This window comes from Haliotis rufescens, unplaced genomic scaffold (assembly GCF_023055435.1).
Source record: "Haliotis rufescens isolate VD_foot unplaced genomic scaffold, xgHalRufe1.0.p SCAF_13, whole genome shotgun sequence".
NCBI lineage: Eukaryota > Metazoa > Mollusca > Gastropoda > Lepetellida > Haliotidae > Haliotis > Haliotis rufescens.
Window position 1 is genome coordinate 40,392,885 of NW_025963813.1, and position 14,198 is coordinate 40,407,082.

Consider the following 14,198-nt stretch of genomic DNA (forward strand, 5'->3'; position numbering starts at 1 on the left):
TGTTATGGATAGTCACGGAGCAATGATCCAGAAAACAGGGTGTCATTAGATAGAAATAAACTAAGTAATAATAGGATTACCAGAAAAACGGGGTTTTACACACAAGCCAATAAACTTCGCTCATTAACACCAGATTAAGTCAGTACAAGATTGAAAACTGCCCCATAATTATGTATGACATGCTTGTCGGGTATTGCTACATACATATGTGAAAACACAGTTATTAAAATGAAGAGCAAAAGTGATGAAAGTTACCAATAAACGTGTATAAGTGTTATATCGTCACTGCAAAAATAATGATTGTTTGTCTTTAGTATTAACATTCAAATACGTTATATCTGTATTAGCGATATTGTCTTCGTTCCCCCGTGATTCAATCGTTAGCCGTACTATCTCGTAGCATAATAAATTGAATTTCTGAAGACATCACGATACAGTTTTTACGATGCATCACGTCTGCACTAGCGCTTGATAACAGCCTTGTGTTTGGGTGTATCAGTGGTTTAAATTGCTGCTCTTGATATTGTTGATTAAACTTTGATACTATGAACAATATAATGTTATGTGAGAGGTTGACTTTAGAACGGTAACATACTAATAGTATATAGGATGACATAAACAGAACAATGAGAAGTTCGTCCAGATTAGTGTATAGGCAACATTTAATAATTAAAATAATTACATTCAACAACTCCCCTTTTAAGTCTATTTTCCTGACTTATAAGTAAATGCAAGAACAATCGGCCGGAATACATTGTATAGTTCTTGTCCACTTCTATATGACTATATAGCATACAATAAGCTATCGGGTCCCGTTTAGATCGGTTTGGGTGGCAGCCTAGATAGCCATAGAATAGTTTCATCTTTGAATCTCCCATATCACTGGGGATCCTCTTCAATTTAAATGGAGTTACTTGTTACGATTCCGAACCTTCACGTGACTGTGTTTATGAAACATTGTCAAATAGTGGTGACATTAAATCTAGGAAACAATACGCGAAATCGCGCATGCACAGAACGGAAATTTGGTCAAGGCATTAAGTAATCAGCATGCGCAGAACGATTGATTTCAGTACTTCCGCTTAGCGCTTCGAGTGCAGCGTCAAACGCGGTCCTGTAATCTAACACGCGAGGACTGACCAATGAAATCTGAGAAGTAGAAATACCGGTAGACGCTGTTGCTTGATTGACAATGTCAATCAAGAAAGGGAGGAGCTTAACGGTATCGTTCTCTCCCAGTAAATTCCGATGTCAAATAACGACGTTATTTGGACGGAAAAACGATGGTTTGAAAACGTCCAAATAACGTCGTTTTTCCGTCCAATGACCATATACGGAAAAAAACGACGTTTTCGTGTTTGCAGTGTCATCCGTCTACTTTACTTCAACAATGTGTATTGTCTGTTTCAATGTGATACATGTGATCTAGCAGTCTGGTATTCCGACTGCAAGGGCGACCGCGAGCAGGATGTGCTGCTCGGTGGAAACTCGTCCAAGGGTCTTTGTGTATGAGCCGGAATCTCCGCTCACCTGTATTTTGTTCGTACGAGCCGGCACCTCCGCTCAACTTGTTTATGTTATGTATAGTTGTTTCACCGATATTGACAATGTTGTTATTCACTTATTTAATTTTACACGCCTGTATATCTTATATAATGTCATCTCATTCATCTCAGTCAAGTGTAGTGCATGAAGCAACTAATTGTCAACCTGTCGATGTCATTTGCATTGTACTGTATTTGTACTCCATATTGTCATTATTTTTAAAAAGCTTTTGAGGACAAAAGCTCCACGACGTTCAGGGGTATTGTTATAGTGCAAACCATTTAAATACTTTTATTTAATATTTCATTTATCTAAATACCTAACTGGTTCAACATGTTTCCAAGTGCACCGAAATTCTATGCCCTTTGTCTGTTTAAAATATTCAGCAAACATTCGACGTATCCCCTCTTATCATAAGCCCCTCCGGGCAGGACCCTTAATCTCCAGGGCTATCTATAAATTTCAATTAACACCTCCTAACGTCGCCGGATCTTACGTCTATACATACACGTTGGACAATGACCTTGCCACACGTTACGTAATACCTCGCTCTACAAAACCCGACTGACATGGTCAGTCAGAGAGACAGCCTAGAGAAGAGCCAGAAGGTAAGTGACAGAACGGTTCTCCCACCCGGGAACATTGGCCACTCGGTCCCGGTGTGCGTTCTGTCACGTTATTATCAACATGTACCTTATCGAATGTCATTTCAACTATCAACAATAAATATGGCTGCTGTCGTCTAAACTTCACCCCTGAGTTTTGTCTTCCGTCTCCACCCTGAGCTACCATCCGAGGGCCGAAAATATACGCCCTTGGACAATATTAATGTAAACCGATTCATTGATCAACACAAACAGACACGCAAAATACATAGATACGAGCCTAAATAAAAGCAATAATCTTCAACGCAATGTTAACCCCCAATTCATCACACCTCACGTTATCATTTAAGGCACCAACCATCTAATATTCGAGATGTGTTTTTCAAAACATCTCACTGCACAGTGAATGATATCAGTTTTTGTGAAAAGCCTGGGCACATACTATTTGTTCAGCATCCACGGGAAGAGATTATTTTCTTAACTCGATTGTCAAATACCCCAACAGATATAATGGGCATTAAAAGCAAGTGAAAATTATGTCTTCCACATTTAATGTCAAACTGAATCACACCAGTTCAAAACAGATATTCTTACTTGGAGGAGCACCAGATGATGTTGGTACACAGGATGTGTCCATTTCTTGTGTTTGAGATTGTGAAGTCATCAATGACATGACGGGTTCTTGGCTGACAGATGTGCCTTGTTCGGCAATACGACGTGTCAGAGTAGTCACTGCTGTTGGAAACAATGCATAAAACAACCATTTTAGGGGTTAATACTCTTGTGTTACTATCGGTATATTAGACATAGTTGAAATTCGATATGTATTCACTGATGCATGAAGGTAATGGTGACACTGGCGTCATGAAGATAATACTGGAAAATCAGATGGCCTTTTGTACCATGATATTGGCCTTTGTTGACTGAATATCACAATGCATTTAGACATACTAGCTAAATATGTATTACAAGAACAAAACACATAAAATGTCTTTTAAAATGTACAAAAATAGTTGTTCTCATTCCTTACCATCATTGGTATTACGAGAGTGCTTGTGCTGGCTAGACTGAAACATACCTGTAGAAACAGCTGCTGCTCCCAATGTTAGACTCCTATCTTCCTCCTTTTCCTCATCAGTTTCACTCTCTTCTTCCTCCACAGTGTCTGCTGTATGAACGTCCTCTGTTGCAACATCACCTAATGCTGACAAGGTGTTTCGGGTGGCTGTTGAGCATGGAACACTGTGGTGCCATTTACCCATTCTTTCTTTCGTCTTTTTATTGGATATTTGTTTTCCTTTCAACTTCTTTTTTCCTCTGGCATCGTGTTTCATTCTCTTGATCCCTTGCTTCAAAGTCCTCATTCTCTCTGAAGTGTCAGATCTACCCTCTTTCCTCAATACAACCCCTCTATTTATTGCCTTCTTTTCCTTTCTTGCTGACATTTTATCAGACTTAGTATGTTGTTTTAAACTCATTCTTTCGGCTATTTCATGTTGCAGTTCCAGTTTTCTCTCAGTGATGCGTAAGCTCCTTCTTTTCCCACTGCTCACCTGATATACATTCCTTGTTTTCTTTGGGTGGGTCGACTCTTTACTTCGAGTCTGCACTTCCTCATTTCCACGTTCTATCTTATATCTTCCTTTCCTCAATGTGGCCACGACCTTGTCTCTGGTTCCAATATCCCTTTTGCATTTACTTACTGGTGCATCTGTCCTTACCTTTAGTTGGGTTTTGGTTTCAACCTGGGCTCTTTTTAAACCTTTCTTTGGCCTCTTTCTTGTCATGTTTGAACCTTTATCTTTTTTCTCTACCTGCATTTGCCTGCTACCAGCACCTATTTCTACTTGTGACCTTTGTCGCTTTCCCCGTGATAATTCCATACTTCCAATTTCCACCTCCACTCTCTCCTTGGTTTCACCCTCTGTCTCACCCATCCTTCTTTTCTTTGCCCTGGTCAACCCTTTACTTCTAGTTTCCACCTCTTCTCTCTCCTTGGTTTCACTCTCTGTCTCACCCATCCGTCTTTCTTTTGCCCCGGTCAACCCTTTACTTTTAGTTTCCACCTCTACTCTCTCCTTGGTTTCACCCTCTGTCTCACCCATCCTTCTTTTCTTTGCCCCGGTCAACCCTTTACTTCTAGTTTCCACCTCTACTCTCTCCTTGGTTTCACCCTCTGTCTCACCCATCCTTCTTTTCTTTGCCCCGGTCAACCCTTTACTTCTAGTTTCCACCTCTACTCTCTCCTTGGTTTCACCCTCTGTCTCACCCATCCTTCTTTTCTTTGCCCCGGTCAACCCTTTACTTCTTGTTTCCACCTCTACTCTCTCCTTGGTTTCACCATCTGTCTCACCCTTCCTTCTTTTCTTTGCCACGCTCAGCCCTTTACTTCTAGTTTCCACCTGCACGCTCTCTTTGGCTTCATTCTGCATGATATCCGCCCTTCTCTTCACCTGCGTCAACCCTCTACATCGGTTGTCCACCTTCTCTCTGTGCTTTGCTTCATATTCTGTCTCCGTCCTTCTACTCTCAACCTGGGTCAACCTTTTACTTCTTGTCTGCATGTGCCCCTTGTCCTCATTATCACATACTGTGACATCCATCCTTCCGTGTTCTACGACCGCTGCTCACCATTGTCAATCATTGTTCAGATATTGTTATTTCTAGTGCGTTTCTTTTTGGTTATCATCAGCAATAACACAAGTGCCCTGCTGCTGATATTGTGTCTTTGCTCATCATTCAAAATTGAATAAAGATACCTGCACAAACGACAGAAAACAATATAGTTATGCATCTAATCACACCACTGCATTGTGCATCAAATCAAGCGTCTTCATATGTACATACAGTGGTAGTGCATGAACGATTATGCCTCAGCATGTTTATGAATTCTGATTGTAGTGACGTGACTATCGATGTAGGGGAGTGTAAATGATATACGCGCTATATAGCTCCTGCAGGATGAAAGGGGAGTCTTCATGGAGGAGTCAGTGTAATCTAAGCATACACCCATGTTTGATGGGGATGTATTTGATACCGATGTCAGAGGCGAAAGTACTTACATTAGTGAGTGAGTCAGTTAGGTTTAACGCCGCTTTTAACATTGTGTGTATGTGTGTGTGTGTGTGTGGGGGGGGGGGGGGGGCGGGGGGGGGGTATGTGTGTAGTGTAAAAGGGAGGTATGTATGCTGTATAATGTGTAAGGGGTAGAGTATATTAGGATAGAGGTGGCTCATAGTTTGTATTGCGTGTAGATGGTCTGTATTCTCTGTAGTGTGTAAGGGTTAGAGTGTATGAGGACGCTAGTGGCTGATGGTGTGTATTGTGTGTAGATGGTTTGTGTGCTGTGTGATGTGTAAGGGTGGAGTGTACAAGGGAGATGGTGGCTCATGGTGTGTATTGTGTGTAGATGGTTTGTAGGCTGTGTGGTGTGTAAGGGGTGGAGTGTATAAGGAAGACGGTGGTTCATGGTGTGTAGTGTGTGTAGATGGTATGTATGCTGTGTGGTGTGTAAGAGAGAGAGTGTATAAGGATGGAGGTGGTTCATGATGTGTATTGTGTGTAGAGGATATGTAGGTTATGTGGTGTGTACATGAGAGAGTGAATAAGGGAGGTGGTGGTTCATGGTGTGTATTGTGTTGAGTCTGTAGGCTATGTGGTGTGTAAGGGGTATAGTGTATAAAGATGGAGGTTGTTCACAGTGTGAAATGTTTATAGAGCATATATAGGCTGTGTGGTGTGTAAGAGAGAGAAAGAGAGTGTATGAGGATGGGGCTGATTCATGGTGTGTATTGTGTGTAGGTTTCTATAGGCTGTCTGATGTTTGAAGGAGAGAGTATATGAGGATGGTGCTGGTACATGAAGTGCATAGACGATATGTAGGTTGTGTGGTATATAAATGAGAGAGGGTATAAGGGAGATGGTGGCTCATGATGTGTATTGTGTGTAGATGATCTGCAGGCTGCGTGGTGTGTAAGAGAGAGAGAGAGAGAGTGTGTGTTTAAGGGAGGTGGTGGTTAATGGTGTGTGTATTGTGTGTAGATTGTTTGTAGGCTGTGTGTTTTGTAAGGCAGAGAATGTGTGAAGATGGAGGTTGTTCACAGTGTGTAATGTGTATAGAGCATATATAGGCTGCGTGGTATGTAAGAGAGAGATTGTATAAAGGAGGTGGTGGTTCATGATGTGTATTGTGTGTAGATGGTCTGTACGCTGCCTGGTGTGTAAAGGGTAGGGTGTATAAGGATGGAGGTTGTTCACAGTGTATATTGTGTGTAGGGGATATATAGGGTGTGTGGTATGTAAGAGAGAGAGAGAGTGTTTAAGGGAGGTGGTGGTTCATGGTGTGTATTGTGTGTAGATGGCCTGTAGGCTGTGTGGTGTGTAAGAGAGAGAGTGTGTTTAAGGGAGGTGTGGTTAATGGTGTGTGTATTGTGTGTAGATTGTTTGTAGGCTGTGTGTTTTGTAAGGCAGAGAATGTGTGAAGATGGAGGTTGTTCACAGTGTGTAATGTGTACAGAGCATATATAGGCTGCGTGGTGTGTAAGAGAGAGATTGTACAAGGAAGGTGGTGGTTCATTGTGTGTATTGTGTGTAGATGCTCTGTAGGTTCACAGTTTGTATTGTGTGTATAGGATACATAGGCTGTGAGGTGTATAAGAGAGAGAGTGTGTATAAGTAAGGTGGTGGTTCATTATGTGTATTGTGAGTAGGTGTCTGTAGGTTGTATGGTGTTTAACAGCGAGAGTGTAGAAGGATGGAGGTGATTCATGGTATGTATTGTGTGTAGGTGTCTGTAGGTTGTATGGTGTGTAAGAGAGAGAGTGTGTAGAATGATGGAGGTGATTCATGGTGTGTATTGTGTGTAGGTGTCTGTAGGTTGTATGGTGTGTAAGAGAGAGAGTGTAGAAGGATGAAGGTGGTACATGGTGTGTATTGTGTAGAGACCATATATAGGATGTGTGGTGTGTAAGAGATAGAGTTTATAAAGATGGAGGTGGTTCATAGTTTGTATTGTGTGTAGATTGTCTGTAGGCTGTGGGGTGTGTAAGAGAGCGTGTATAATGGAGGTGGCGCTTCATGGTGTGTATTCTGTTTAGAAGATATGAAGGTTGTGTCGTGTATAAGAGAGAGAGTGTATAAGGGAGATGGTAGTTCATGGTGTGTATTGTGTGTAGATCGTCTGTAGGCTTGCGGTGTGTAAAGGGTAGAGTGTATAAGGATGGAGGTTGTTCACAATGAGTATTGTATGTAGAGGATATATAGGCTGTGTTGTGTGAAAAAGGAGAGAGTGTATAAGGGTGGTGGAGGTTCATGATGTGATGGTCTGTATGCTGTGTGGTATGTAAGGGGTCGAGTGTATAAGGATGTATTTATTTCACAGTGTGTATTTTGTGTGGACTATATATAGGCTGTGGGGTGTGTAAGAGAGAGAATGTATAAGTGAGATGATGGTTCGTGGTGTGTAGTGTGTGTAGATGATCTGCAGGCTGTGTGGTGTGTAAGGGGTCGAGTGTATAAGGATGGAGGTGGTTCATGGTTTGTATTGTGTCAAGATGGTCTGTAAACTGTGTGGTGTGTAAGGGGTCGAGTGTATTAGAGAGGTGTTGGTTCATGGTGTGTATTGTGTGTAGATAGTCTGCAGGCTGTGTGGTTGTAGATAGTCTGCAGGCTGTGTGGTATGTAAGGGGTCGAGTGTACAAGGATGGAGGTGGTTCACAGTTTGTATTGTGTGTAGATGGTCTGTAAACTGTGTGGTGTGTAAGGGGTCGAGTGTATTAGAGAGGTGTTGGTTCATGGTGTGTATTGTGTGTAAATGGTCTGTAGGCTGTGAGTTGTGTAAGGGAGAGAGCGTGTATGAGGATGGTAGTGGTTCATAGTTTGTATTGTGTGTAGATGGCATGTAGGGCGTGTGGTGAGTGAGGGAGAGAGTGTATAAGGATGGTGGTTGTTTATTGTGAGTATTCTGTGTGGATGGTCTGTAGGCTGCGTGGTATGTAAGGGAGAGAGTTTATAAGGATGGCTATGTTTCATTGTTTGCATTATGTGTAAATTGTCTGTAGACTGTGTGGTGTGTAATGAGGAGAGTGTATCAGGGCCCTCGTCGTTTAAGGTGTTTTATGCGTAGATGTTCTGTAGGCTGTGAGGTGTGTACGGTAGATAGTGTATAAGGATGATTGTGGTTCATGTAGTGTATTGTGTACAGTGGATATGTTTGCTGTGTGGTGTGTAAGGAGAAGTATGTATAAGGGTGGTGGTTGTTCAAGGTGTTTTGTATGTAGAGCTTATGCAGGTTGTGTGGTTTGCGTGGTCGCTCATGGAGTGCATTGAAGAGCATATATGAGTCATTTTCAAAAGATGTCACTTTTTGAGTTTCCAAAATTACAAAATCCAATGGTTGATATAATATCATTTTTTTTGTTTAAATGGGGTAACAAATATCTGAAGCTGTCAGTAACATCAAATGGAAGTCATAATGATGCTTTTAAGAAAGAGGAATAACCAGTTACCATGGCAACTGAAACTTGGCATGTCTTTCCCATAACAATGTTTGTGTGAATTATTTTGGTTTGAAATTCATGAAAATGCAAAAAGAACACACGAAACATATTTATTTCTTCATATTTTTGTATATTAAACTTAAAGTGAGGATGAAGGGCATTTTTTTAGTCTCTTAATGACCAATATGTACTCAGTGTCAATTCTATGAATTACTGTTGCCCCTTCAACATAAATATTATGATTTCTAAAGTTTCAAGATTTTTGGGAGTTTTTTTATTTGATAAACAAAGATAAACTGTGATCAATTTATGTCTCATTTCGGAAACTAAATACATATTAAGATATATATAGATTTTAAATGAGTGCGTTATAGGAAAGACATGCCTGTTACAGGATTGACTATATTTGTTACAGAAAAGACATTGCAAATTCATATCATCAGTATGAAAAGAGTGGTAAAGATTATCTTAAATGTTTCTCATGTATATAATAATGCTTGCAAAAGTAATACCAGTCATTATCTTTTTCAGTGATATTGATAAATTTATTCCAAATTTTTAAAGGATAAATTCTAAAATCTGTTACAGTAAGGACAAATATTGTTACATGACAGAACAAATTACCATACAATGAATTTTAGATCACAAAGCAGTTTCCGCATTTTTACTGTAATAGAAAATGTGTTACTTTGAATAACAATGCACATGTTTGTGACATTTATATTTTTAAATGATTAATATGAAGAATGTTACCTATGACCTACATTATAATTGTTACAGGAAAGACCTAAGACCATACAGTACTGACAATGTGAAACGAAGTTTTGGTCAGCCTAGTTAGTTCACTATCATAAGCAAACAAAGGTTTACCAAACAGGGGTACCACCAGATGTAGTTATAGTTATATTTCCATCTCATTGTGAAATCTCCAGATTGATGTGATAGAAGACAGTTATGGTTAAGACAACATTTTGTTACATGAAAGACATTTAGAGAATAGTTTTCATGTATGGTTTCTATGATCAACAATCAAATGCAAAGTTTTTAAGGTTGAGCATTAATTTTACTAATATTGTGAAACACTGAAAGTATTTGGTAAACGAATCGTGGTATACTTGAAACAATAAAGACTTGGTCAACTTGTAGAATGAACAATTCAGAAAATGTCAGAAAAAAACATGACCTACAATTAGAAGAACACAACTTTCAACTGCAAGAAAGAATCTAAACTACAACCTGGAATGCAACACTTGAAACATCAAGCCATCTAAGAAGAAAGTTGAAAGATTATAGCTGTCTTCCCAAGGCATTATACCCCTTCATAGTGGCTTTAACTGTAGACCACATGTTATTGTCAACCTCACAATGAGATGATTCTGGAGTCTTTTGTAACTTTGGGATGATTGTCTCAATCACTAGCCCCCTCATCTTCAGCCTTCACCATCTCTCCTTCACTAGCCTCCTCATCTTCAGCCTTCACATTCTCTCCATCACTAGCCTCCTCATCTTCAGCCTTCACCTTCTCTCCATCACTAGCCTCTTCATCTTCACTCTTCACTTTCTCTCTATCTCTAACAGCATCTTCAGCGTTCACCTTCTCCTCTTCACTAACCACGTTTGGGGTAGATTGTGTATAGTGGTCTGTTCAAAACATTGGCCCAAGTGTGAATTTGCCAGATTCCCATAAAAGATTTGTTTTGAGTCGAAATATGCTTTGGACTATGTTGTCTGTGAGACAAGTTCCTGGAACATATATGTCAGAATACTGAGCATAATGACGTGGCAAGTTATGTCTCTTTACACTGACATCCTTCCTTTATGCCTTGTGACGGGAAATTACCATCAAGATCTTTGGCTTCATTGGCAACAAGTTCAGAGACTACTCTCACTGTCATTTCTGTTGCTCTGTCAATTGTCCCAAAAGCAAGTACACTGCTACATGATGGTGAGCAGTTACCATTTGATAACATAGTACAAGGATACAGCTCACCATTTGTTCATTGCCATGGTTAATTTAGTTCTACAGTTCCACTCTGAAATTCCACTTTGGAGTTGCTTTGTATTCCAGTCAAGCACACATTGCTATTCAGTAAACCTTCATGAAATCAGCATAAGTGAATGTCAAATTATTTTGATGATGTAATGAAATCTATACATTATCATACTTGAGTGTTTGTCTTTGCCTACAAAGACCTTTTCAAAAAATAAAGAAGCGTGGAGAGTTGAATTTTAGTGCAGTGAAGAAATGTTTTTCTCCAAAACTCGTATTCTAAAACTTGTTTGACATTTTAAAATAGAAAATACCCATAAGCTATTAGGTACTTCATGATCACTGCCATGATTCTATATTAAATGTAAAGTTTGTCTTTTCTATAACCATGGTACCATATTAACTCCGAAATCATAAACACTTATTTTAGCAAGCTTAGGAACCAAGTAACTAAAATCTTATTGATCCCTTTAGTACAATATATCATCAAACATAACAGAGAGTAGTTACTTTGATTCTGATTGTCTTATGGAAATGTAGAATGTCATTACTGAAGCAAAACTGTCTTTGCTGTAACAATTAGGTGTTTCAAAAATTTTGCATAAAATGATGAAGTGCAAGTTTATCCTACAAACTGCTTTATTGAAATAATTAATTAGAATATTGAAAAAGAACAGGGAGTAATTTACTTTGTTTCTTTATAACTTTTCATTTGCAAAATGTCATTAAAATAACAAAATATGTCTTTACTGTAACACATTTCTTATAAAAACACTATGTTCTGACAATGTTGCTCAAAATAATAAAATACAACTTTGTCTTTCAAACTGCTGAATTACATTATTCAGTTGGAATGTTGAAAAAGAACAGAAAGTAATAGTTTTCATACTTTATAGCTTATTAAGTGAAGAAAGTCTTTACCATAACAAAATCTGTCTTAGCTGTAACAAAATTTAGTGTTACAGGAAAGACTGTTACAGGAAAGACAAATCATTAGATAAAAAATTATATTGACTAATTAATGGTCCCTTCATGAAGCTGAATTTTCACACAATTTTCTGTTCATGAATTGGCACATAAACTTGGAACTTGAAATAACTATTTTGCATCTGTTCCATTGAATCATAGCGTTATGGGAAAGACATGAAATGAAAATACTCATCAGTTCCTTACCTTCTTGGTTAACTTTTGGTGCTTATTTGTTTCCTGGTGCACATGGCACATCACACTCCTATTGTATAGGAAATGGTACTAGGCATGACATAAAGTACTGATATCCTTGCATTGGGGATCATTGATTATTCCAAAGTTTTATGAAGTGTTACAGGAAAGACACAAAATCTAAGGACGGTGTTATATATAATTATTATTCAGGAATTATATCAGTTAGATTGAAATTACTCACTGAAATTCCTAAATGAATCTAGTTTTTATAAGATAACCACAGTAATATTATTTATATGCCAATACTTATAAAATGACAGTTTCTCAAATTTGAAGCTAAATGCACTGGGACAGGAAAAAATGCACTTTCTAACCATTTAAAATGCATAAAAAACACATAATATGACACAATGATTGAAAATAACTGTTTTACTAGATGCATTACTTTGCAGGTGATAATGTGAACAAATTGCAATGTCAATATATAGTTTTGTAAATTAATTTTGTTCGGGTTCGGACAGAAATAGTGACATCTTTTGAAAATGACTCATATATTGTGTGTAATGGAGAGAGAATATAAGGGTGGTGGTGGTGGTGTTTCACGGGGTGTTTTGGGTGTAGATGGTCTGAAGGCTGTGTGGTATGTAAGTGGGAGAGTGCATAAGGACTGGGATGTTCATGGTGTATATGGTATGTAGATGGTGTGTAGGGTGTATGTTGTGGTGGTGTTTCATTGGGTGTAGATGGTCTGAAGGCTGTGTGGTGTGTAAGTTGAAGAGTGCATAAGGATGGGGTGGTTCATGGTGTATATGGTATGTACATGGTGTATAGGGTGTATGTTCTGGTGATGTTTCATGCGGTGTTTTGGGTGTAGATGATCTGAAGGCTGTGTGGTGTGTAAGCGGGAGAGTGCATAAGGATGGGGTTGTTAATGGTGTATATGGTATGTAGATGGGGTGTAGGGTGTATGTTGTGGTGGTGGTTCATTTGGCTGTTTTGGGTGTAGATGATCTGAGGGCTGTGTGGTGTGTAAGTGGGAGCGTGCATAAGGATGGGGTGGTTCATGGTGTATAAGGCTTGTAGATGGTGTGTATGTTGTATGTTGTGGTTTTGTACCATGTGGTGTTTTGGGTGTAGATGGTCTGAAGGCTGTGTGGTGTGTAAGTGGGAGAGTGCATAAGGACTGGGTGGTTCATTGTGTGTATGGTATGTAGATGGTGTGTAGGGTGTATGTGGTCTAAAGGCTGTGTGGTGTGTAAGTGGGAGAGTGCATAAGGACGGGATGGTTCATGGTGTATATGGTATGTAGATGGTGTGTAAGGTGTACGTTGTGGTGGTGGTGGTTCATTGGGGGTTTTCGGTGTAGATGATCTGAAGGCTGTGTGGTGTGTAAGTGGGAGAGTGCATAAGGACTGGGTGGTTAATGGTGTATATGGTATATAGATGGTGTGTAGGGTGTATATTGTGGCGGTGGTTCATTTGGCTGTTTTGGTTGTAGATGATCTGAAGGCTGTGTGGTGTGTAAGTGGTAGAGTGCATAAGGACTGGATGGTTCATGGTGTATATGGTATGTAGATGGTGTGTAGGGTGTATGTTGTGGTGGTATTCCACTGGGTGTTTTTGGTGTAGGTGGTCGGAAGGCTGTGTGGTGTGTAAGTGGGAGAGTGCATAAGGATGGGGTGGTTCATGGTGTATATGGTACGTAGATGGTGTGTAGGGTGTATGTTGTGGTGGTGGTGGTTCATTGGGTGTTTTGGGTGTAGATGGTCTGAAGGCTGTGTGGTGTGTAAGTAGGAGAGTGCATAAGGATGGGGTGGTTCTATTGTATATGGTATGTAGATGGTGTGTAGGGTGAATGTTGTGGTGGTGTTTCATTGGGTGTTTTGGGTGTAGATGATCTGAAGGCTGTGTGGTGTGTAAGTGGGAGAGTGCATAAGGATGGGGTGCTTCATGGTGTATATGGTATGTAGATGGTGTGTAGTGTGTATGTTGTGGTTGTGGTTCATCGGGTGTTTTGGGTGTAGATGGTCTGAAGGCTTTGTGGTATGTAAGTGGGAGAATGCATAAGGATGGGGTGGTCATGGTGTATATGGTATGTAGTGACGGATGTTTTCAGGGTGTTGGGGAGAGATTTACCAGGGTGTAGTGGAGGCAGTATTCAGGGTGGGTGTAGGGGACAGAGCGTCCAGGATGTAGTGACGGATGTTTTCAGGGTGTTGGAGAGAGATTTACCAGGGTTTAGTGGAGGCAGTGTCGGGGTGTAAGTGGGTAAGAGGTATGTTTATGACGCACCGTGTCAACATATTGACACTGAAATATAAAATGAACGTGTTCCAAGTCTACAACTTGGGTCATACTGTTATGACATGCATGTATATCTGTATCTGCATGTATAGG

At 39.8% G+C, this 14,198-nt stretch overlaps 1 protein-coding gene across 1 annotated transcript in view; it reads right to left on the bottom strand.

Moving 5' to 3' along the window:
- LOC125378689 overlaps positions 1-14,198 on the bottom strand; it is a 34,110-nt gene that overhangs the window by 19,289 nt on the left and 623 nt on the right. Inside the window, exons 2-3 of the mRNA XM_048394627.1 lie at positions 3,229-4,909; positions 2,745-2,885 (exon numbers count right to left, since the gene is read on the bottom strand). Coding sequence (XP_048250584.1) covers positions 2,745-2,885; positions 3,229-4,753 — 1,666 coding nt within the window. The 5' untranslated portion in view covers positions 4,754-4,909. The remainder of the gene's footprint in view (positions 1-2,744; positions 2,886-3,228; positions 4,910-14,198) is intronic.